Below are 23,967 nucleotides of genomic sequence, written 5' to 3'. Positions count from 1 at the left end.
ATATCTGAGAGGGGGACACAAATTTTTAAAGCATTTCCATACCAAGATTTAAAGATCATGGTAAATAGTTCTTAGTTACTTCTATGCGTTCTTTATATAATGTTCTTATTTAATAGTTATTATTTATTATGAAATTTTAATTAAGTATTCGTACTGGTTCAATTTATTGTAAATTTGTGTTAGTGTCAGTGCTGAAATTTAATATTTCTGATAAAATGTATTGATCAATTGGCTTTTTAATACTGTATATTTTTCCATTAATTTAGAGCTCCAAACGCACGTTGCGTTCAAATGAGGTTATGATTCCTAACAGTGGTTTGTTAGATACGGAGTTGGACCTCACTTTCTCTTTACAGGTAAATGGTAGAAATATTTTCATATGTACTACTTTCTTTAAAAAGAAAATGAATTAATAGTAATTGCTTAGACTAATTAATATAGGGACATTTTGGTGTCACTGAATTTCGCTAGCAAGTGTGTAACACTATTATTCATATCCATCTATCAGAAAAAATTAATAACCGCTATTGAGCAAGTGTGAAGGCCATGTTTAAAAACAGTAGACTCTAAAATAACTTCTCCGGAGAGAGTTAACAAAGAATTGACAACAATCCTTCTAAAAGTGTTTGTTGTGGGCTTGGAAACAACTAGTCTCTTGGGTCTTCAAAAATCTTTCTGTACTCCTGGAAGGAATCACACAAAATGAAATTGTATAGTAATTTGTGAAACAAATGTAAATAAAATTCAGAACAATGCTTTGTAGGCAGCATAGGCATACTCCCAAGAAGAAATACCTATACTATATTTTGAGATGGTTTAATGTAATTTTTTTCAGTATCCTCACTTTTTGAAACGAAATGGCAACTACTTACATGTAATGCTCCAAAGAAGAAAGAGATATAAGAATCGAGCTATTTTGGGCTTCAAAACTTTAGCAGCTGGCGTTATTAATATGGCTGAAGTAAGTTATATATATTTTTATTATTGGTTTAAATCCATATCTTTTATGTTGTAGCTTTAATGTTGCCACTGCTATCCAAATCAAAGTTTTAGCTTTAAGCATTTGCTTAAATATAAATGCTGTATGCTGAAAATTAATGACTTCAAGGTGTTGAAAAATGTTAAGTCAGTACTTAAGAAATTGATATGAAGTGATGAAAAATCAGTTGTGAAAGAGAGAATGAGCTAAATCGAAAAATTGTCTGCTTACATGGGCTATGACTGGTTTTCTAACTTAATAAGTGCCAATAACTCCTAGCTTCCATTAACCTGGTGAGATAAAAGACGTAAAATTTGTTGATCCACCACAAGCTATAATTGGCGGGCTAGCTCTATTCCATTTTGGATAATCGTCATCTTATTAGAAAAATTTTACTTCTTTAATTGTAATACCCATATTTTTGGTTAAACAAAATTAAAAGTTAATATTACACGACGAAGGCTATACTGAAAATTTTTTAGATACACAAATATTATATGTGGCAATATTTTGTCTCATCTGCATGTAATTTTGATTTAAGTAAGCAAACTAGTGTTGTTAATTTTCCCAAAAAATAAAATGCGGAAAATTTTCCGCAAATTGAAAAAAATCAAAAATTTAAACTTAAATTACTTTTTAAAAGTTTTTTATGGTTTTTAATTTTTTATCGATATAAAAAGTTTAATAACAGTAAACATACTACAAAACATTAATAGTGTTACATTGTTAATCAGTTTAAACTAGTCTAGAGGTTTAGTTTACGTTTAGATTCGAAAAAATTAAGCGAAAATGCCGCTTCATTTAAATTTGCAAACAATATATTAGTTTAATCATGGAATGAGACCTTATTTTTTTTTTGGAAATATACAGAAAATATTCCAGAAAAAGTCCTCGTTCATTTTCCGGAAAATTTTCGAACTTACAACACTAAAAGCAAACCCAGGTTTTTCAGTTAAATTTAAAGTGTATAGTCATGAGTGGTTTGTTTCTTAATGTAATGATTTTCGTTAAAACTATACCCATTATTAGTGGTTGAATCTCATAAAGCACTTATATATTGAAGTCTTCAGTATTTCTAATTGCGCGGCTTATACAGCAGTGTCATAGTGTGGGTTACATTCTTGATTTATGGTTATAATGAACTCTATTCACCGTTAGAACCATTACAATAAATCTTAATTAAATATTAAGAGAGAACGCCTAAGTTTACTTTAAATCAACATACGTTTATTTTGCACTCACTACTTTCCTCGAGCAATCCTTTCCACCAACTAACTGCCAGGGCATCCAAGCTCTTACTATTCTCTGGCTTCCATAAGGGGCATTTATATACACTAATAGCTGGCGCTACCCTTGACCGCTAGTGGGGTTTTTGACCTTTACCCTCGGGGGCGCCCTCTATCCTGACTTTCACATGGTAATCTTACTAAATGTTTTGTTGCTTTAAACCTTTTTAGGTACTGCAGAAACCTATGGATAAAGAGTTAGAATTGTTAACAAATGTTAAAGAAAAAGGTGAAATTGTATCAAAAATAAAAATGCTGGCTCTATCTAGTCAACCAGTTGATCAAGAGGAACCTGAGAGGCAAAAAATAATATTTCCTGACCAAGCAGGTATGCAAATTTTTTATTATTTTCTCTTAACATTCCTTATTGTAAAACTTAAAAAAAAATATTTAAATCACAAAGTATTCAATAGATGGAATACGTCAGCAAACTAAGTTATTAAATTACAATGAAATTTTAATGTCTTAGCTGAGAGAATAAAGGCATTAATCAAATTAACCAGTAAATAATAAAACTTAAAAAATTTGATTAAGTTATTTTCTGTCAACCAGATACCCTCAAAATATTATATACATTATGAAACTGATTGAAATATCATAGTGTTAGTCCTTGAGTGTGGTAATTAAAAAAAAATTAAATGTAGAATAGGTCTTTCAATATTTTAATTAAGCTTTTACAACAATGTCTCGTATACTTGTAAAAGTGAGCATGCTAGAGTCGCCAGGAATTTTTACTTTAGCTAAGATTAAAATAGTACTGTACATGTGAAGCAAGAGCAACATGTTATGTTTTAATGTCTATTACAATAATTTTTGCTAAGTGTTACCTAGAGTTATTTTAAATTCTTTTAAATTTATGCCCATTTCATTATTAAGTATTGACATGTCTTAATTTTTACATCAATTGCCTGTTTATTTTAAGTACTTGATTTGGTTATTTTAGATTTAGAAAGAGGTGGAGATGTAGATAATTACTCTGATGAGGATGAAGAGTTCAGCTCGGAAGGAAGTGATAGTGAACCAGCCTTAGAAGGAAAGAGCATGATAACGTCGTCGCATCCAAGTAGAAGACGGTCTCATCTCCAAAAAACATTGAGTGATAAAATCTTCCAGGGTTCTGTTGAAGATAGACCAGATCCAATTCAAGTATTTTGTCAACTTTTTAATCTTCAAATTGTTCGCTACTGGATTGTAGCATGAATTTATTTAAACCATGAATAGCATGAGTATTCAACGCTATGGTCTACTCTTTAACACCAAACAACTGACAAGTTTACGTTTCGGGTTGCTCATAATACCTCTCTCCTGGTTGGATACCACCAAGGATCGCCATTTAGAAGACCCTCGGCCTCGATATTTTTTCGCGGATTATCCTCGAGCAGGACCCTGGACGCCATTTGCCTTTGTCTTGCGGATTTCGCCCAAACTTTTTTCCCTGGTTTATTTACCCTAAAAATTAAGCCTCCTGGAGTTTAGCGGGCTAATTTCCAAAATTTTAAAAGCTATGATTTTTTTGAAATTTCATGCATTTTGGCTAGTTTCGTTACTTAATAAACATTTTTTCAGTAACATGATTCGTAAAGCTCCTCAAAATATGGAAATGGGTACTCTTAGGTAAGAAGACCTAAAGATTCCGAATGTTGCTTCCAATTTACTCTATGGGCTCTAGTTTTTGATATAAGAGCTGTTTGGGGGGGGGTAGCGCCAAACGTCGTTTTTCAAAGGGGTCCATCTCAGAATTCAATAAAAATTTCAAAGAAGCACCTCCTTGCACATAGAAAGGTCCCTCTTAAATTTGGTGTTGGCGACCAAATTATTTTCATCAAACCAAATTTTTTGAAATTGGTAATTTTTCTCATTTTTCGCAAAACTGCGGTGTACAAGCTGAATAGAGGGGTGGAACTTATCATTTATTTAACGAAATATACCACATCCAAATTCAACGAAATTTTCAAATAAGCACCTTCTTACGTATTTTTTTTTTAATTTGCCAATTTTAGCATCTTTCGCAAAACTTCAGTGCGTGAGATTAGGCGGGGTGGCACTTAATATTTAAAGATCCCATCCAAAATTACCAGAAATTTCGACAACTTTTTATTTCTAGGTTTCACCCTGCCTAAGCTCACGCGCTGAAGTTTTGCGAAAGATGCTAAAAATGGCCAATTTAAAAAATTCGTTTTGGTAGAAATAGTTTCGTCGCCAACACCAAATTTGACAGGCCTTTCAATACGTAAGAAGGTGCTTATTTGAAAATTTTGTTGAATTTGGATGTATCATATTTCGTTAAATAAATGATAAGTGCCACCCCTCTATTCAGCTCGTACACCGCAGTTTTATGAAAAACGCGAAAAATGGCCAATTTCAATAAATTTGGTTTGATGAAAATAATTTGGTCGCCAACACCAAATTTAAGAGGGACCTTTCTGTGTGCAAAGAGGTGCTTCTTTGAAATGTTTATTGAATTTTGAGATGGACCCCTTTGTAAAAACGATGTTTTGCGCTACCTCCCCCCCTAACAGTTCTTATATCAAACCCTAGAGCCCATAGAGTAAATTGGATGCTAAATTTGGAATCTGTAGGTCTTTTTACCTAAGAGTACCAATTTCCATATTTTGAGGAGCTTTTTACGAATCATGTTACTGAAAAAAATGTTTATTAAGTAACGAAACTCTAGCCAAATTGCATAAAATTTCAAAAAATCATAACCTTTCAAATTTTGGAAATTAGCCCGCTAAACTCCAGGAGGCTTCATATTTGGGGTAAATTAACCAGGGGAAAAATTTTGGGCGAAATACATTACTATCGAGCAACAACGCTTGACGATTTCACGTGGAATGACCCATTTTTACTTGGTGGGAATGACTAACAGTTATTGGTCTCTTATTATTATTGTGTAGTTCGTTCTAAGGCCTCCGAAGGCATGTTACCCAACCTTCTAAAGTAAAGATCGGCTACATAATTGGTGGCAACGGTAAACGGTAAAAGATAGCAACATATTTGTTGGCTTGCTTCAGAAGATATTTATATTTCTAATTTTTTTCTGCGTTCTATTCCAATGCCACCAATTATGTAATAATAATAATGGAGCTTTATTTGGATAATCCCATTCTGAATTATTTTTTACAAGGGAGTCCACACCACATGAAAATTTTTAATTTAAGGATTAACATTAGAATCTTGCAACTATACTAAATACACCATTCATTTTTGATACAATATCTCTACATTTAGATTTAAAAGTTTAAGCTCATTAGATTAATTGTTCCATAATTCCACATATATTATTCTTAGGTTTTGATTACTAAGTTTGTTATGCTTAATAGACACTGCAAAGTTATTAACACTTCCTCTAGTGCTGTAACCATGGAAATTACCCTCAAACATATTATTGATATATACAGTGGTATGCACAGTACATCAAAAGTAACAATGACCAATAGTAATATTGCTTTAAAGTTAACCAATCTAGGTCAGTACGAGGCACGCTTACCTCTTCTCATCAAATATTTAGCACATTTATTATAAACGACCTGCAGACTATTTACCGTTGCATTTGAAGCACATTTATGTAGCGTGTTACCATAAGCAAAAATAGATAAAATTAGTGTCATACAGTATCTTGGTCACAAAAACGTCTAAAGATCTAAAGAAAGGATACAAAATCCATAATCTCCTATTAATTTTGCTTATCATATACTCAATATGCAGCTTCCAAGAGAGATTTTCTTACTCTCTTAATCCCAGTTTGTCCAAGCGTATTAATATTTTTAGTTAACTGTTTTAAATTGTGGGGAACAAAATTCATAAAATAAGTTTTCCTCAGAATTCTAATTAATAAATTGTAATCGACCCTATGAAATGCTTAAGATAAATCTAGAAAAACAACACCATCAATCTTTTTATTTTCAAGCTCATCAACTATCGATTGATGTAAATTAGTTGCACAGTCTATCGTAGAATACTCTGGTCTAAACCCTGACTGACTTGGCGACAGTATATTTTTTGAGTAACAAATTCTAACAATTGTTCACAGGCGCATTTTTCAGGAACCTTAAGATAGGAACCTTGTTAGTTAGAACTTGAGGGGTCAAATGGATCACCCGATTTAAGCAATGGAATAATACTGGCCATTTTCCACATTGAAGGAATTTGGTGTTTGGCGAATGATAAATTAGTTATTTTTGTTAAAATTGACGCTAGAATGTTATACGTAAGGGGTGGTAATGTGGCCCTCTGAGGCTTATCAAACGACTACACAATGTTGTACTAGAATTAGGCCTCACTATAGGCTTGATTCTACTAAAAGAGACATCCTTGTGGAATTATAAATGTGTCATCCCTTTCAGGAGCAAGAGATGCAGCCATTTCCTATCAACCCATAGCTTGTATGGCGAAGCACAGCTACTAGCCCCGAGGGAATCGTTAATGATACTGTATTTTCACTTCCCCTGTACCACTCAGCCCTCACCACGATACCAAACATTAGCTTAAGGAAGAAGCAGAGCCTTGATTAGCCAGTGTAGGTTGTTGCCTCCCCACCTGTTACTCCCTTCCACCACGAAAAGGTTCAAGGTTGCAGTTTACGGAAGGGTACTACATCTTACCAAGAAACCTTTATTTTACCAAAATATTATTTTCAACTAAAAAGGCATACAAATTGTCATCTCCTGTACTAAAATTTTCTGAAAATTATTTTCAACAGCTCTATTATTTTCTTGACCTATATCAAAAAAATATTTAAAGCACTTAAACGCTTCGAAACTGTATCAAATGCCATAATGGGTTCCCTACTTAGATTTGTCAGCAACTTCTACTCAAACTACCCACACCTTTCTAAATTAAATATACCAAATTAACTATTAAGTTACAAATTATCATAATTATTTTAAGCACTAGAGGACAGTTTGATCTTGGCTTAGGTGACCTACGGCATTCCTGTTGAATATTCATGAGATACATCCATGATTGTAGTATTTTTATTTTTATTTTTAAATTATCTGCCCATAAAGGAAACTCATTTAAGCCTGAAAGCAGACTGATGAGAACATTATCCGGTTCATATAAGCTAATTTATAATACACATGTGTTCTTTCTTATTTTAAAAAAACACATACTCTTATTTAATTGAAATACCTATGCACACTACATTAAATAAAAATACTAATATTAACCTGCTAAAAAATATTTTAGAGTTATTGATAAGGAATTGGCAGTTTAAAATTTTAGTTAGGTTATATTCATAGAAAGAAAATTTTCTTTACCTAATATCAGAAGTTTATAATATATTTCTTATGCAAGAAGTATCCATCTAGGCCAATAAAGTTTAAAATGACTTTCACAGGCTTGATGCAGATTCCGTTGAGTAAAAGTCTATACTTTTCCAATTAAAAAGTCTTGGTTGTGTACAAAGCTCACAATTTACCGAGTCTATTACTTTGTCTAGCGATGTTAAACAAAATATTTTACTTAGACACATGTTTCAACCAAGATGAATACTTATCTCGTAAGATATTATATAATCCTGCTAATATCAAAAATATTATTATATTAAGGAAATTTGTTAGCTCTGTATCAATAAATATTTGTATTTTCAAATCAAGGAAATTTTCTATTTATGATAGTATATCTCCTATCAGATGGCATGTTCCTTTTCCAGTGGCTGTGTTTCGGAGACAGTACGCTATAACTTGTAGCCTTGATAAACTTGCACACTAAAAGGGGTGGTAACCTCATTATCGTGTACCAGTATCAAGAAAATTTACTATGCCTATATCCAAAAAAAACTTTCTACTTTAAGAAAGAGTTTAATTTTTGGTTTGGTTCCCTGTTTAAAAAAAAGGAAATCAAATTCATTATTCCAGTCAAATATCCGTCCTATAAAAATATTTACCTGTCTTCCAAGTTATATTACATTTTCTACAGTCAGTTAAGTAAAGGTTTGATTTTTTAAACTGTGTATTTATATTTCCAGAGAAACATCAAGCAGAAGTTTATTGCCTTGCTTAAGAAGTTTAGGGTACCAGAAGCAGAAGTATGTTGCTCTTTGGTTGTTTGGTGTTCATTTTTCCAATTGTTCATAGTACTAAAATTTAATTTGGTTACTGATAATGTAAAAGTCGACCCGTTTACGAAATCAAGACATACAAATTTGGTATTCAAAATGGAACATCGACATAATCTGTCTGGGAATTGTTTTATAATATTTTTCTTTAATTGACAGTATCTGATAATCAAAGACTTTTTTCGATATTTTTTGTGGTTTATAAATTGATTAAGTTTAATTCAGTTTTTATTAATTTTATTACATTCTCAGTAACAGTAGTGTGAGTAGAAAATTAATTACTTAAAATATGGTATTTGCACTATTTAAATACCCAGAAGCTCATCTTCAAAAGTTGCTATTTAAATTCTGAAGTTATGTAATAAGGTCGTTTTTAGTAGAGGTCTAAGCTTTATTTGTTCCGATCAAGGATCTGTTACAAAGTGGTAGGTGCTAAAAGAGGCACCTTTCTTTTTATGAACTAGGAATTTCTAAATTGCAAGATTAAAAAATAGGGAAAATGATAACGAACTATTTTATCAGAATATTTTTTCAGGAGAACCTAGTAGTATTTTCTGCCACAGGGCTGCAACACGTCAGAGAAAACGGAATTTACAAATTGGTCAGCTAAAAAGTCAGGGAATTAAAAAATGGGCTAGCTAAAAAGTCAGGGGAAGGTCCGGGAATTATATTAAACTCTACACTTTTTAACGTAATTTTAGTCTAGATCTATGATAATTTTTTTCCTTGAAAGTGTGGCTAATTTTTTTAACATTTCACTAACCTTTTTAATAAAATATAAGTCCATTTAAATTTATCAACTCTTGGTAAAAGTAAAATATAAAATAAAATTTTGGCATTCAAAATTGGGGGGAAAATCTTAGATTATTTGAATCTCAAAATTTTGTGTCAACCCTGTGCCACCTAAAGAATTAACCTTATCACTGGCTATACTATACTAATATATTCGGTCCAATTATTATTATTATTACTTGTCTACTATCTGGACCACACGTTACGAAATGGTCGTTGGTTTTTTTTTTAGTTTTTAGAGAAAAAGACCTAATGGATTGTGGGCTTTCTGCCTTACTATAACACTTTAAATTGTCATTTAGTACCAAGAAGACTTGGAACACGAACTTATTTCTCAAAATCCTCAAGAAATTGAAGATTTGTTATTTGATGACATGGACGAGTTAACTGACAGTGGACCAGAAGTAGATGATGTTAGTATTACTTCAACACCAAAACCAAGCTTAAGGTAATACATATGTATTTTTATAAAAATTGAACCATAGAGGTGTAATATTATGTCATTGACTGCCAGTATATAATTATCAAATAATTTTCTTCAGCAAAGTTGTTATAATTCAGTATTAAACATTTTTAGTGTTTAAATTGTGAATAATCATCAGAATTAAGGCAATTAACCTTTCTACAATATAGTGCCTAGCCAACATATTGCTACATTTTGCAATATGTCCTAAAGACTGTTAACATTATATTTTTGATAAATTTTAGCTTAAAGTTGACTCTTGAATTTATTAATTAATTTCGTCATGAAATGCAACACATTCTTGTTGATTTCTGCAATGCTTCTATGAATTGTTATATTAATATAGTAGTGGTGATGTATGTTTTGTATTTTGAAAATGGCATTAACTTAAAAACGTTTTAATTATTTAGATAAAAGGTTTAATTTTTAGATCGAGCTGAATGGTGTGTTTACTTTATGATAATTTATTTGCCTTTTTTAGACCTTTCTTTTCAACTACAACACTTGTTGACCCAGATTCTGAAAAAGTAAGAAAGTTAGTATTACTTTATTTTCTGCTTATTAACATTTTTTCGTTTAAAACCAATTTAGGCTGCTGTTGAAAAGTTCAGTGATGAAAGTTTGAAAATAACGGACTCTGATGGCATAGCTGTGAGTACTCTAATTTCATTATCAGGCTACCTTATTGTCAGGTCTACAGTATAGCACCTAGACAAGGGCCCCCTCCAGAGCATACGAAAATTAATTTTTTACTTTTATCTGAGCCTTCCACAAGCCACACGTGCACCCCCCCTCTGCCTTTAACTAATTTCTTTGTGCGCCAATGCATAGGCTCCATTAAGTTGGCCCCCCCTCTCTACAGATTTGAAAAATTTTATTTGCGATCGAATGCGACCTGGATGCGACAAAATGCGAAAGTAACAAAATGAGATGCGACATAACTGTTAAGTAGGAATAATTAAAACAAAAAGGGGGGCTAACTTAACGGCAGCCCCCCACTTTACATATCAACTCAAAAACACAACCAATACAATGCGACCTCAATGCGAAGCAATGCGACACTCTTAATTTCCAATGCGACATCTTAGTTAATGAGATAATCGCAATTAAAAGTGGGGGGCTAAGTTAACGTCAGCCCCCCCCTATCTTCATTAAGGTCTCCGAACACGCTTATTCGAATGCGACCTCAATGCGAAGCAATGCGACACTCTTACTTTCCAATGCGACATCTTAGTTAATGAGATAATCGCAATTAAAAGTGGGGGGGCTAAGTTAACGTCAGCCCCCCTATCTTCATTAAGGTCTCCGAACACGCTTATTCGAATGCGACCTCAATGCGAAGCAATGCGACACTCTTACTTTCCAATGCGAAATCTTAGTTAATGAGATAATCGCAATTAAAAGTGGGGGGTTGACGTTAACTTAGCATTGAGTCGCATTCGAATAAGCGTGTTCGGAGACCTTAATGAAGATAGGGGGGGCTGACCTTAACTTAGCCCCCCACTTTTAATTGCGATTATCTCATTAACTAAGATGTCGCATTGGAAAGTAAGAGTGTCGCATTGAGTTCGCATTGTATTGGTTGTGTTTTTGAGTTGATAGTTGAAAGTGGGGGGGCTGTCGTTAAGTTAGCCCCCCTTTTTGTTTTAATTATTCCTACTTAACAGTTATGTCGCATCTCATTTTGTTACTTTCGCATTTTGTCGCATCCAGGTCGCATTCGATCGCAAATTAAATTTTTCAAATCTGTAGAGAGGGGGGGCCAACTTAATGGAGCCCAATGGATACCTATTACACACATTTTTTGCAAACCACGAAGCTAATTGGTTCAGTGAACAAAAGTAACAAGTTCTTTTTAAAGGATGCTGGTACTGATCAAGAATATGGAGATTCAAATAATCTACTTACTGAAAGTCCACCTAAGCCAGTTCCTGAAGAAAAGAAACAACTATCACATACACTTTCTAGTGGTGGAAATGAAAGAAAACCGAAACTTTTCAATAGGGACCGTCATGTTTCAACATCAAAGGAAAAAAGGTCTTCTAGCATGAAAGAAGGAAAAGAAAAAGCATCCGTTGAAAGATCAAATTCCTACAAAGACTATAAGGACTCCGTGGAGAGTAGTGTTAGTATTAATTTATTATTTTGGTTTTTTCCTTACTATATTTGTCCCATCTGAAATAGGACTGCAAAAACGGAGACAAGAGTAACATGTTCTTAGTCTATTTATTACTTACCTTTTGTATTTGGCTATTCGGGTTCTTTAAATTAAATTAAATTTTTGGATACTTAATAAATAGCCAGGGAGCTACCAGCGATTTAAAGAAAAATTTAGTGCAAAAGGTTTTAGGGTTGATTATAGATGAAAAAGTGGTGCTGATTTCGAAAAAAAGTCTTGTATGTCACAAACTGGGCAGTTAGCTGCCAGAGGACGTTCAAGGGCAAAATGGCTGCTATATGACAGAAATACATGGATAATTTGAAAGCAACAGATTAATAGGTGGTTTCTATGTGAAAAAGTGGCGCCGAGTTCAAATAAAGTCTTGCGAGTTGCAGACTGGGCAGTTGGTCTTCAGAGGGTGTTCATGGTCAAAATGGCAACTACACAATGGATGGCAAAAAGAACAGCCAAAAGTCAAATAGTTGGTCACCTTCTCAATATGACTGGAATAAAGAGTCATGATACACCTAATCAAGAACTCAAGCCGTACATAATTTCTTGTGATAATTCCGATCGTATAAAACTTATTGAAAGTAACCAGTCAAATTGGAATCCATTTTTACAAGACTTTCAAGATGAACATCTTCGATGCCTTACCACTGGCAAAGAGCTAACTTTGAAAGTTACCGGGGAACTAACTAAAGTACGAGAAATTGGGTTAATGTGGTATAATGACCTCAGTAACAAATGTTTTAGCAATGCTAAAATTTTTAAAAGGCTATTCCTCTTAAAAAAAATTGTAATTTCACAGTTAACTAAATTAAAACCTCGATCCTTCCAAAGGACAAAAAGTTACTAGAACTAGAAGGAACAAGATATTTGTTTGGCCTACTCTTATATTTAGTGTCCACAAAAGGCATTGATCTATTGGTGTTTCACTACCCTTTGACACCAGTTCTTTGGTCACTTTCACAAGTTGATGACACCATGACCAAAACATTAAAATCAACGCTGACGAAGTCATTGGAAGAAAGAATGGAAACTTCGGCTCCGACTAGATGCCGCTGTGAAAATTTAAAATATTTCAAACCTTACATTGGCTTAAAAGAATTCTGTTACCATTCTTCCAACTGTAATGGCGTGTTTTAAAGGGAAATAGTTGAAATTCTAAGCTCCTCACACGAAGAAGCCAACTCTTGATTATCATCCATGTATCACACATCTCAAAAGAACTTCATAAACATGCTATAATTCTAGGGACCGATGATACAGACTTGTTAACAATTATTTCGTTCAACTCGCACCAATTCAATGCCCAAATTTGGATGGAATTAGATCAATCAAGTAGAAACAACAGGCTCTGTATTAATAGTAATGCCTTACTTGAAAAACCAGCCCCTGAAGTGTAAAAAGCGGTACTTCGTAAAGGAAAGACGTGGCCGTTTTATTTACTTGAGAAATCGAAGACATATTTGTTATCATTTTATGTTGTTTGGTAATTAATACACTCGATTAGTAATAAAACATTTAATATAAAAAGAAACTAATAACTGAGTTACATAAATACAACGTTCTGCGACGGGATTCATGACTAACCACTCAAGTGAGATCTCGGGGAGAAAAAACTTAAACTTTACAGTGCTGCCAAACGAGTGATAAGGAAAACTAATAATGTAATACTTTTATGATGTAAGGCAACGGTGGGTGATTTAAATGACAAATAAACTATTCCAACACTCCCCCTATTTGGCATTTAGACTCAGAGCATTTGTAAAATTATCAAAATTACTTTGTAAAACGTTGGTAAAACTAAATGAGACGTTTAACTTTGAAGGCAAAAATTTAGCATTTAATAATTTTATTCTAATTTTTCGCGTACAAAATGATACTTTATATCATTGTGCTTCGATTTCTGATTTTCGATACTATTATTAGCAAAACCAATTTCTGATTGATTGTCACAGTACAACGTTGGCTTTAGTATATTCACGTTAAATAGCTTTAGTTAATCTAAAATAGGGTACAGCTATAATAGTCCTCTCACTGCCTCTGACAGTGCCACATACTCAGCTTCCATTGTTGATAAACTGATTTTTGCTTGTTAGAGCGCCACGAGAAAGGTGCTGACCCTATGAACGCTGCATATCCGCAGCTTGATCTTCTTGTATCGCGGTCGGATGCCCAGTCACTATCACTATAAATTTTTAGTTCTGGTTCCAAACCTCTATGATATACGAGTCCAATTTTTGACGTTGACATGAGATACCTCGTTAGTTGGCAAAGTCTTTGCCTATGTACTAAGCCAGGATTGCTATTTAATTGCAAGAGTGTGATTTCTGAAAATAGTATATCGGGTCTGGTTAATAAGCAACCTAAATTTGCGTGACGGTTTCCCAATTAGCGCCCAACAGTTGAGTGACTTTAGGTTGCATAAAAATTGTTTTAAAAAGTGCAGATATAAACAACGTAAAATTGCTCACAATTGCCCAAAAGTTGCCCAACCATTGTGCCTATAAATTGATAAAATGTATCCCAACTATTAGTTGCTTTTAAATTGCGAGAAAGCAACGCAACCACTAGTTGCTTTTAAATTGGCCGCTACTAGCTCAACCAATAGTCGCTTTTAAATTGTCTTAAAATAGTTAAAAGATAAACCATAGTAAATAACTTATTTATTTAAGAACTAAAATTCATAGGGCAGTACATATAATAACACCACACTTATTTTTCTGAAAAAAATTGATTCCTTAAATAGAAATATTTTCGTATTTAAAATTTTATTTTGGGAGTAGTACTTGATTTAACAGCAATGTCATATTTAGAATGCAGTGGAATGAACCTTCAACTTTGCTTTTAATGAATATGCTTGAAGTAGCAGTTGAATTTGCACTGGAGCGTGATGTTTAGTAAAAGAATTTTTTTAGAAAATCTGTGCCACTATCTTTAGCTGTTTGGTCCAAATTTCTACTGGCAATGTTTATAGCTTTAGCTTTATCGTACTTCTTTTGGCTAAAATTAACAACATCATGGTTATTGAAGACGTTTTATATGTATATAGATTTATAAAAGGGTTAACTAACTTCGAAATTGTCGAGTTCATTATCACAATACCAAGGATAATAAAACATTGTTAGCACACAGCTCCAGCTAGTACTCTTGTAGACTAAGATTAATACTATAAACTGTATTTGTTTTGACCTAGGCTTAGCCAACAAGGTCAAAATCTGGGCATTAATTTATCTTCATCGTGCTATAAGAGAGGGATTTCTACAAAAATTATATTATTAATTTTTAATAATAGAAAAGTAAAATAATCGATTGACTTACTTTTAATTAATATTTGGTAATCAGATGTGACGTGAAGCTCTCTAACTCGAACATTGCCCTAAGTTTAAAAAAAAATATCCCTAACTCCCCCAGTAAATGACGTTTTCGTGACGTGTCGGGACCCATCTCTAACAAGTTGGGCAAGCATAAAAAATTTATAGAAAGAACTATTGTCTTTGGCAACTTTTAGGTAATTTAGGGGCAATTTTCAAAACTCATTTTGTATCACTCAGAGTAGTCCTTTTGGGTAGTTCTATACCCTTATTTCATTTACACTATTTTTTGCTGAATATTCAGCCTGCAATATTTTAAACAGCAATCTTAAGGCGATTTTTAGGAAACAACAGTTGAGGTGATTTTTAGGAAATATTATAGCAATTTTTAGACCATTCATTTTCTTTATAAAACTAGAAAAACTCATCAAATGTAGTTGTGTTTGGTTGCCTATTAGTTGCCCCAAAAAATCAAAGTTTCTCAATAGTTGACAAAATATTGTCAGTTGGTTGTGTGAAATTTTTGTAAGGGCTACCAAATCGTCAACGTGTACTAATATGATAGCTCGGTATGGGAGATAATATACACAGTTTGTACCATTAAATTTCTTGAATCCATTGTTCGCAAATGTCTTATTCAGCTCCTTGAACCAGTGGCGTCCGCTCTGCTGCCGCCCATATAACGCTTTTAGTAGTTTAAGACAATTCATTTTGGTATCAGCAGTTTCATAACCAGGAATTTGGTTCATATAGATGTCTCTGTCAAGTTCTCCATACAGAAATGCATTTTTGACAACTACTCCAGCCTAAGGTGATGATATGAAAAAACGAATCAGCGAAAAATTCACCACCGGCTAAAATGTTGAGTCATATTCTACACCTTCTACCTGACTAAAGCCTTGTACAACGATTCAAGCCTTGTACTGTAAAATTCGTCCTTCATAATCTCTCTTAATCGTGTACACCCAATGGCAACCCACAATTTTACGCTCTTTCAGCTTTTCAACAACCTCAGTGACCTTTCTCTGGGTTAAAGTATTGACCTCCTCATCCATTGCCATCTTCCATTGATTACATTGTGGAGATTTTATTGCCTGTAGATATGTTCTAAGTATTTGCACCTCAGTGCAATGAGCTTCAAAAATCCCATCTATTTCTTCTTGAGTTATGTCATGCTGGAGTTCATTCTGTTTTAAAAACCTCCGAACCTCTGGCTTAGATCGAAACTTCTCGCCCTTCGGACCGTGATAGTAAATATCAGCCTGACCTTTTGTAGCTCCAGACTGTCGATAGGTTACTTCCCTCTGCCAACCTGTCGGTAACTGGGGTCCCTGTTCCTCCCCAGTCCCCTGCTGCGTCTCAGCTCTTGGAGGAGTTTCTACTCTTGATGGTCTCCACTCTTGTCAATGTTTCCACTCGGGGAAATGCTTTATCGGGAACTACTATCTCAGCCTGTCTAGTAGATTCTCCTAGCTTGCTACTCTCATCCTCTTCCAAATCATCTTGAGGCCACATAAAGAACAACCTCTCATCATTCTTTGATTTAGTAATAAACTCCATTCCCATTATATTTTCCTCGAAACTCACGTGCTTGGACTCTATTACAATTCTTTCGAATGGGTAGTACACGCGGTAACCTGAAGTTTTAATACCATATCCTACCAACACTCCCATCTTTGATCTGTTATGCAATTTACACATTCTAGTCTCCCTTGGTAGGTGAACAAATGCAAGGCTTCCTATTCTTTTCAAAATGGTTAGCACCAGAAGAAAATAGGGGGAAGTACGCTTCTAGTCAGCTTTAGCAAGGCGTCACTTTTCACGAATTTTCGCGCCATAACGGTTTGCTGGGAAATCGCGGATGAATACATCGTTTAAAAAAACAATTTTTCTTAAATCGAACAATTGTAACATATTTTCCTTTTCATTTTCTGCTAAATGAGCTAAGGTGTCTTTGCTTTCGACGTTTATCGCCGTGTTGAAATAAAACCAAAGTGGAACTACTTTTTCAGTTTGGTTTATTTTGCGTTAAAAGGCGTTTTCGTGGGTCACACGACGACTTCTACGGCTCAAAGCTACAGATACGTACTTCCCCTATTTTCTTCTGTTAGCACTTAACCTCTTATCTACCCAAAAATCCATAGGGACTTTATTTTCAATTAAAGAGTGCTTTGACCTATTCTTTAAGTAAGCTGCTGTTACTAATGTTTCTGCCCACATGTTTAATGGTAGCTTTGCATCCTCAAGAATAGTTCGGGTTCTATTTACTCTCTCGGCAACACTGTTTATAGCTGGCGAATAAATATTGGTACGCTCGTGCCTAATAACTGCTTGGTCACAGGTCTTGGTGATCTCTTTATTACAGAACTCTAAACCAGTTCTCAACGCCTTAATACGCTTCCCAGTTTGAGTTTCTGCAAGCCTTTTGAACCTCTCAAAACATTGATAAACTTCGTTTTTACTCTCCATGATGTAGACCCTAAAACGTCGGCCAAAGTCATCAACGAAAATTACATAGTAGCGACCACCTCCCAACGAGATGACTGGAGATGGCCCTAAACCCGTGAATGTATGAGGTCTAGAATATTTATATTGTGAACTTCTTTTGTACTTTTACTCAATTTACAAGGAATACACGTTGCTAATACTCCTTTAATAAACTTCCAATTCCATGCAATAACTCGTGTGATGATAAGTTCTTTAAATCGCCCTCATTAATATGGCCCAATCTTCTATGCCAGACGTCTATCTCATTTGCGGAACTCGGCTCAACTTAATATGCTTCACCTTCAATACCGTCTTTAATTACAGCTACATTTCTAAGCGTATATTAATTATCTTCTGTCAATGAAGCATGCCAAGCATATTCTCCACTTGAATCGTATATCGTATATTTGGAATTTCCAACCACCCCTTTATGACCAGCCTGGTCAATTAGTCTGCCTGAGATTAGGATAAGTTTCATCCCCGGTGCAAACAGTATGTCTTTTAGTACGAAAATATTTCCATTTTTACTGCCAATTTGCAGTTCTATATTGCCGTTGCCTTCTCTTCTTGATTTACCTTCTCCTCGTTAGCTACAAAAATGGTGTGTAGCCGCAGTGTCTACAATCCACTCATTGGTCATTAATGATGTACATTGAGCTGAAACAAAGTACGCAAATCTCTTCTTTCTGTTCTTCAAGTCATTATTGCTTCTTCCACTATTAGATTTATCTTTTCTACATTCACTGGCCTTATGCCCAAACCTGCGACAACTATGACATCTTCCCTGGAATCAATGACTGACTATTATGACTTGAATCCCTTCCATCAGCGGCTCTGTTATGCCTCGTCTGCATTGTCAGTCAGTGCATTTGCACTATCTGCACTTCCGCCTTCCATTGCCATCTGTCTACTATATTCTGCGATCAAAGTTTTCTTAATATTTTCTGGAGTGAATAATTAATCAGCGTAATGGTAAATTTGCTGTACTAGATTGTCGAAACCCTTTGGTAGCTTCTGAAACATTTGATATGAAATATCCTTATTATTTACTATTTCACCAGCCTCAACCAATTGATTCTTTATCTGATACAACCTGCCAGTAAAAGCCGGTATAGACTCTCCAGGCCTGCAAGCAATAGTGTAAAACTCTTCTCTTAATGTGGCAATCCGGGCCCTTGACTTTGGGTAAAAAGCATCTTTTAACGCCTCCCAGGTTTCATGTGGTGTGGCTGACTCCTCAATCAGTCATTTAATATCTTGGCCAATCGTTAATGCGATGGTTGAAAAAGCGTTGGCCTCTCTTAACTTATATTTCTCTTTTGCTTCTATTGTGTCTCATAACACCAATTCTTATAGTTGTCTGAGTTTCAAAAGATTTTTCTCATAAAAAAATCAATATCTTGATATCTTCGAGTAAAATGAAATTTTCTATTTGTTGTATATAATGCAACCTTTAAAATTTTATGACCAATATTTTTCTTCAATTAAATAACTAACGATCTTTAACCAAATAGTTTCTTAAATACGACTCCTAATTGTAGTAGAAATTGGCCTTAAGACTAAATTATATAATCTTTAGTTCAATCATGTTTCCATTGATAACTAGAAATTTATTACTATTACATATCAGATTTTCTCTTATGACTAGGAAAATATTTCCATACTTTTCGAAAAACTACATTGTCACTGTCTTTTTAACTATAAAAACATTTTTGTTAACTAACAAAATTTTTCTTTATAGCCTAGAAAAATAGTAGTTGATCAACTAGCCAAGATTTTTCCGATAGATGACTCCATCCCAGATCATTTCTTCCTAGTCAGTGCAGTGGACTCTGTTGGCCAAACATTAGCTCAAAGTTTACAAGATAAACAACAGTGGGTTGTTTCAACACTTACGCTTTCTGATCTCAGAGCCTGCATAACTTCTCTAGTTAATAAAATTCAGAAGTTGTAAGTAGTATTATTCTATAATTTTTGCAAACATTTGATAGCAGTAGCAGCGCCAGCAATAGGCCGGGGTAGGCCCAGGCCTACCAGACACTTTATAAATAATAATAAGTAATAATAAATTTATTAGTTTTGTAACTGGTTTACAAATATGTATAACACCAGAGGGCCAAGTCGGTTAGTCAACTTTTAGCCTGTTAATATAAAAAAAAGAACAATACAATGTATAGACAGCCAAAAATAACCTATATAGTAAGTAAAACGCAAAATTAAATTAAATAGGCAAGTTTAAGAACAAACAATATTACATATTATTGGGAAGGATCAAAAACTGCCGTGCTAATTTTTTTAATTTGTGTAGACCAATATTATTAGGTGGGTTAAGTTGATTAAATATACCCGGACTATTACCAAATATTGATTTAAGTGTTAGAGTAGTACGTGCGCAGGCAACTTCAACAATATAAACACTTCCAGAAAAATATTTTGAGATTTTACTTATGTTAAACGGGCTATAAATAAATAAATAAATAAAATAAACTTTGTGCCTACCCGTAAAACACTTATGGCGCTGCTACTGTTTGATAGTTCTTTTTCCTTTTTATTCCTTATCAAGATTATAGCCCTTCTTTTATGACAATCTTTTTTAGTAGTTTCTTCCATTTGGTCTCATTGTTGTCTAGTGCTTATTATTTCTCTAAATGACAACAGAATTGATTGAAAAACGCCTTATAAGCTAATTGATTAAACAATTAAACAAACCACGAAATTAAGGGATAAATTAAAAAGTTTTACTTATGCATTAATTTTGTTGTTGGTTTAATGTTTTAATTTTCAAAATGTTCTTAAGTTTCATATTTTTAGTTGGTTACCCTTCAAAATTATTAAGCATTTGGCTAAGATAAAAGTATGCAATAGTTTTAATTGGAGTTATTTCTTGTATGATAAATATTTAGATCAAGCCAACTTTAGCATAGCTTCTCAGTATAATTGAAAGCTAAAACATTATTTAGGTCATTTTAACTGTGTCTAAAAACTCTTTCTTGATGGCTTCAGTAATAAATTTGTTATATAGCTATCGCAGAGCCAGAAATTAATAAATGTTTGAAATACTTTGTCCTTTTCAATATTATAGAATTTTTTCTAACCTAGTGTTTATTTTCTTTCCTTTTCAAGTTGCAATTGTAACAACAGGGCTCCTCCAACAATAAGAATAGGAGTCCTAGGACAGGATAACTTTGTCCATCTTGTCCTTAAATTATACGTTGATAATTTTTCTAGCAAACCACCAGAATGGCAAACATATGTAAGGTTTCACATAGTGCCTTTAGGTTTGTATTTTTCTTTCATTGCCTGTATACCAATATTTACATATTAATTATCCTACAAATTGACTTACTTTGGCAAAGTAAAGGTCTTCAAACTTTTATGTATGGCAATTAAAGCATGGTTTTTAACTATAAACATGATAGTTCATATTTTTCCTTTGCAAGAAAACATGTTGCGTCAATTCATTTTGTTTATAGAGATATTTCAATTACAAGTATTAGAGAGAGAGGTACAATTGATTACTCATGATCCCAATGATCAAAATAACTGGAATGGTTGAAAGATATAGTAATCATAAAAAGTTAGTCCTTTCCATGTCTTGATTCATTCCTGAACTACTGTAGCAGATGACAGTTTCTATAGACATTTTAGCTAGCTCTAATAAATGTTCACTGTTCATCGCAAAGTAACCTGATTAAATTACTTTTTCAAACTCTTCTGAGGTTTTAAGGTTTTCAAAATTGTTAATGTATGTGTATGGCTTAAGCTCACAATAGATTTGTAGGCCTAGATTTTGGAACAAATTTCCCACAAATCAGCGCATGCATTGTGTTAATTATGCCAACTAATAGATTTTGAAATTTAATGAAAAATATTTTTCCCATTTCTTTTTAATTTGGTGTTCTTTATATTATTTAAACAGGGCCCAGTTTGGTGTCCAAATACTTGGGGAAAGTTGACAATACATATGGCCTTTCTTTTGGTGACACTACATGGAAAGATCTCTTAGAAAGGCTTGGAGAAATTGTTCTTGTGGTTGAAGTCCAGGAAATTGTTAACAGAATTATGAACTATTTTGTAAATGCTACAACAGTCTTTCAACTTCCTGTAGCAGAGGCTATGGTTACATATAAGGAGAAAAGGTATGCAAAATAATGCGTGAGTGGAAGGTATACAAGGCTTAACCATAGTTTAAATAAACCATAAGCTTGTATTCTTAAATGTATAAATGGTTGTGTACTTTGTATCACCAAGAATGTAATTATTTATAATTAGAGAGATTGAGTAATAAGGCCTTGGTGAAGTTTTCTCCTGCTCAAGAGGGGGGGGGGGGGAGAAAAACGTCAGTCACTGGTTTCAACTTTGTTAATCGTGTCAGAAGAGTTAATGTGCCTTGCATCTTACTGCAGACCTAACATTCAGAAAAAGTGGATTGATCTCAAAATAAGCAGGTAGTTTGAGATCGTTCCACTCTTTGGTGGCATGCGGACAAAAACAATTTCTGAATGTTTGTTTGGCAGTAAGGCGTATTAAGTTTTTGCCGACCCTGTTCGTGGTGAGTGGTTGGAGCTACATTAAGGTTAGGCAGGTATGAGGCACTGTTAATAGCTATGCTGGAAAAGGTAATTAGCCAACTCACTGGCCTTCGCTGTTTAAGAGAGGGCCATTTAAAGGATTGTATCATGCTGGTCACGCTAGATTCACAATCATATGACCAAACTTGTACCCTAAAGAGCAGAACATGGTTACAGTAAGTTTTAAGGAACTGATGAGATACTAGGTTGATTAGATTAAAGGGAGGAGCATATTGGTAGATTGTGAGAAATGTAAAAAATTGTCTCCATGTATTCATACTCAAGTATAAGTAAATATATTCTGGGCATCATAAATGTTAAAATAGTATTATATTCTTACTTTGAAACCACTTTGGAGTAAATCATCTTTTAAATTAGCCATGTCTATTAAAAGGGAATGAGTACTAGTGTATACAAAGAATATCGGTGCCTCAGTAAACTTTCTACAATTTAACTAAAGAGAATGCCAGCAGTTTCCCCATTTATTGATCAAATGAATGACAGCATATGCTTAGAGCACACATCTCTAAAGTTGGTAATGGCTTTTTTATGGCGGTCAAATTTAAAACAAAAACCAATTTTATAGACCTCAAATGTTAAAATTTCACTTAAGAAAACCAACTTTATGATAGATCTTGACTATGAAATGTTCATATTTACTCAGTCACTACAGGCTGGGACACTCCTGTACAATTTCTCATGGGCCAAATATTGAATATTTTAGGGTTAAATGTCATAATTAATTATCATGCCTAACAAATTTAACCCTTTTATTTTTAAGCTCTGATGATGAATCTACTCAAGTATTTGTTCCATTTATCAGTGTAAGTTAGTTACAAATTTAACTCCTCTAAGAGTCTGTTCACAAATTACCTAATGAGATAAAAATCAAACTCAATTGCAAAATAAAACTGATAATTCAAATTCTGGCATCAAATGGTGATGTGATGTAACATTTGAGCAACCCTTCCGCTTCTGTTACATAATAGTAATGCTGTCAAAAACACCCACGCCCCCTTACTGCGTTAAGTAATTTGTGAATGTCAACTAAAAGTATTACATACAAAAAAATCTATATTCATGGTTCATATTATTATAGTTAACCTAAAAGGCAATGATTATTCTTGCACCCTGTGTACAGATAGTGGTATCTCCTTTTCATGTATGGGGAGATAATAGAGGTTTCACCCTCCTGAATAGTTACTCCATTTCCTAATATATGGTGCTATGGGTCACATATTCCAGACTTGTAACCCTCAATACTCTCCCACAACTTACTTCAGGACTCAGTATATGATTATTTTGCTAACACCCTTCCACAAATAATTGAGTAAACAAAAGATAATCATGAATTTTAAACATTTTATCGTTCATATAATGCTACTATGGCTACAAACGTAAAGGACACTTTGTAAACCTCCTAAAGTTTGATTTAAATTTTCAAATTTGATTAATCGATTATTTCCAGTATTGCACTGAAATTATTAGGATTTTGCTCCTGAAAATTGTTCCTAGCATTAATTAGTTTGATGTTTCATTTTCGGAATGCTTCTAAAATTTAGTTTTAAATTATTAGGATGTTAAAGTTGGTGCCATGGAAGGATCTCAAACACAATCTGGTAAGTTTACAGCATTAATTTTTTTTTGCAAATAGAACTATTTCAGTGCGACTGTAAACCATAGTTGCTGAAATGTTAATTGAGTGGTTTTCATGTCAATTCTGTAAAATAAAAAATTTTAAGTGGCATTCAGTCATCTTTTAATTGCAATTAGAGCCTGAACGGATCGTTGTTTTTAAAAGTCCAATCCGTCTGTGATCACTTGTTTCGGATTCAATCCGTCCGTGA

At 33.7% G+C, this 23,967-nt stretch overlaps 1 protein-coding gene across 3 annotated transcripts in view; it reads left to right on the top strand.

Moving 5' to 3' along the window:
* Positions 1 to 23,967, top strand: part of KrT95D (phosphofurin acidic cluster sorting protein KrT95D) — a 62,429-nt gene that overhangs the window by 30,425 nt on the left and 8,037 nt on the right. For all 3 annotated transcript variants that reach the window (XM_090177352.1, XM_090177350.1, XM_090177351.1), the window contains 14 exons: positions 267 to 356; positions 836 to 961; positions 2,437 to 2,593; positions 3,209 to 3,411; positions 8,237 to 8,296; positions 9,421 to 9,566; positions 10,063 to 10,108; positions 10,173 to 10,232; positions 11,443 to 11,706; positions 19,291 to 19,499; positions 20,673 to 20,827; positions 21,469 to 21,688; positions 22,902 to 22,944; positions 23,697 to 23,739. In XM_090177352.1, the coding sequence (XP_090033478.1) occupies positions 267 to 356; positions 836 to 961; positions 2,437 to 2,593; positions 3,209 to 3,411; positions 8,237 to 8,296; positions 9,421 to 9,566; positions 10,063 to 10,108; positions 10,173 to 10,232; positions 11,443 to 11,706; positions 19,291 to 19,499; positions 20,673 to 20,827; positions 21,469 to 21,688; positions 22,902 to 22,944; positions 23,697 to 23,739 (1,822 nt within the window). The remainder of the gene's footprint in view (positions 1 to 266; positions 357 to 835; positions 962 to 2,436; positions 2,594 to 3,208; positions 3,412 to 8,236; positions 8,297 to 9,420; positions 9,567 to 10,062; positions 10,109 to 10,172; positions 10,233 to 11,442; positions 11,707 to 19,290; positions 19,500 to 20,672; positions 20,828 to 21,468; positions 21,689 to 22,901; positions 22,945 to 23,696; positions 23,740 to 23,967) is intronic.

This window comes from Leiobunum rupestre, chromosome 6 (assembly GCF_980474605.1).
Source record: "Leiobunum rupestre chromosome 6, qqLeiRupe1.1.hap1, whole genome shotgun sequence".
NCBI classification, from domain to species: Eukaryota; Metazoa; Arthropoda; class Arachnida; order Opiliones; family Sclerosomatidae; genus Leiobunum; species Leiobunum rupestre.
Note: the sequence above shows the minus strand (reverse complement) of the source record. Positions and strands in the feature narration are given on the sequence as shown.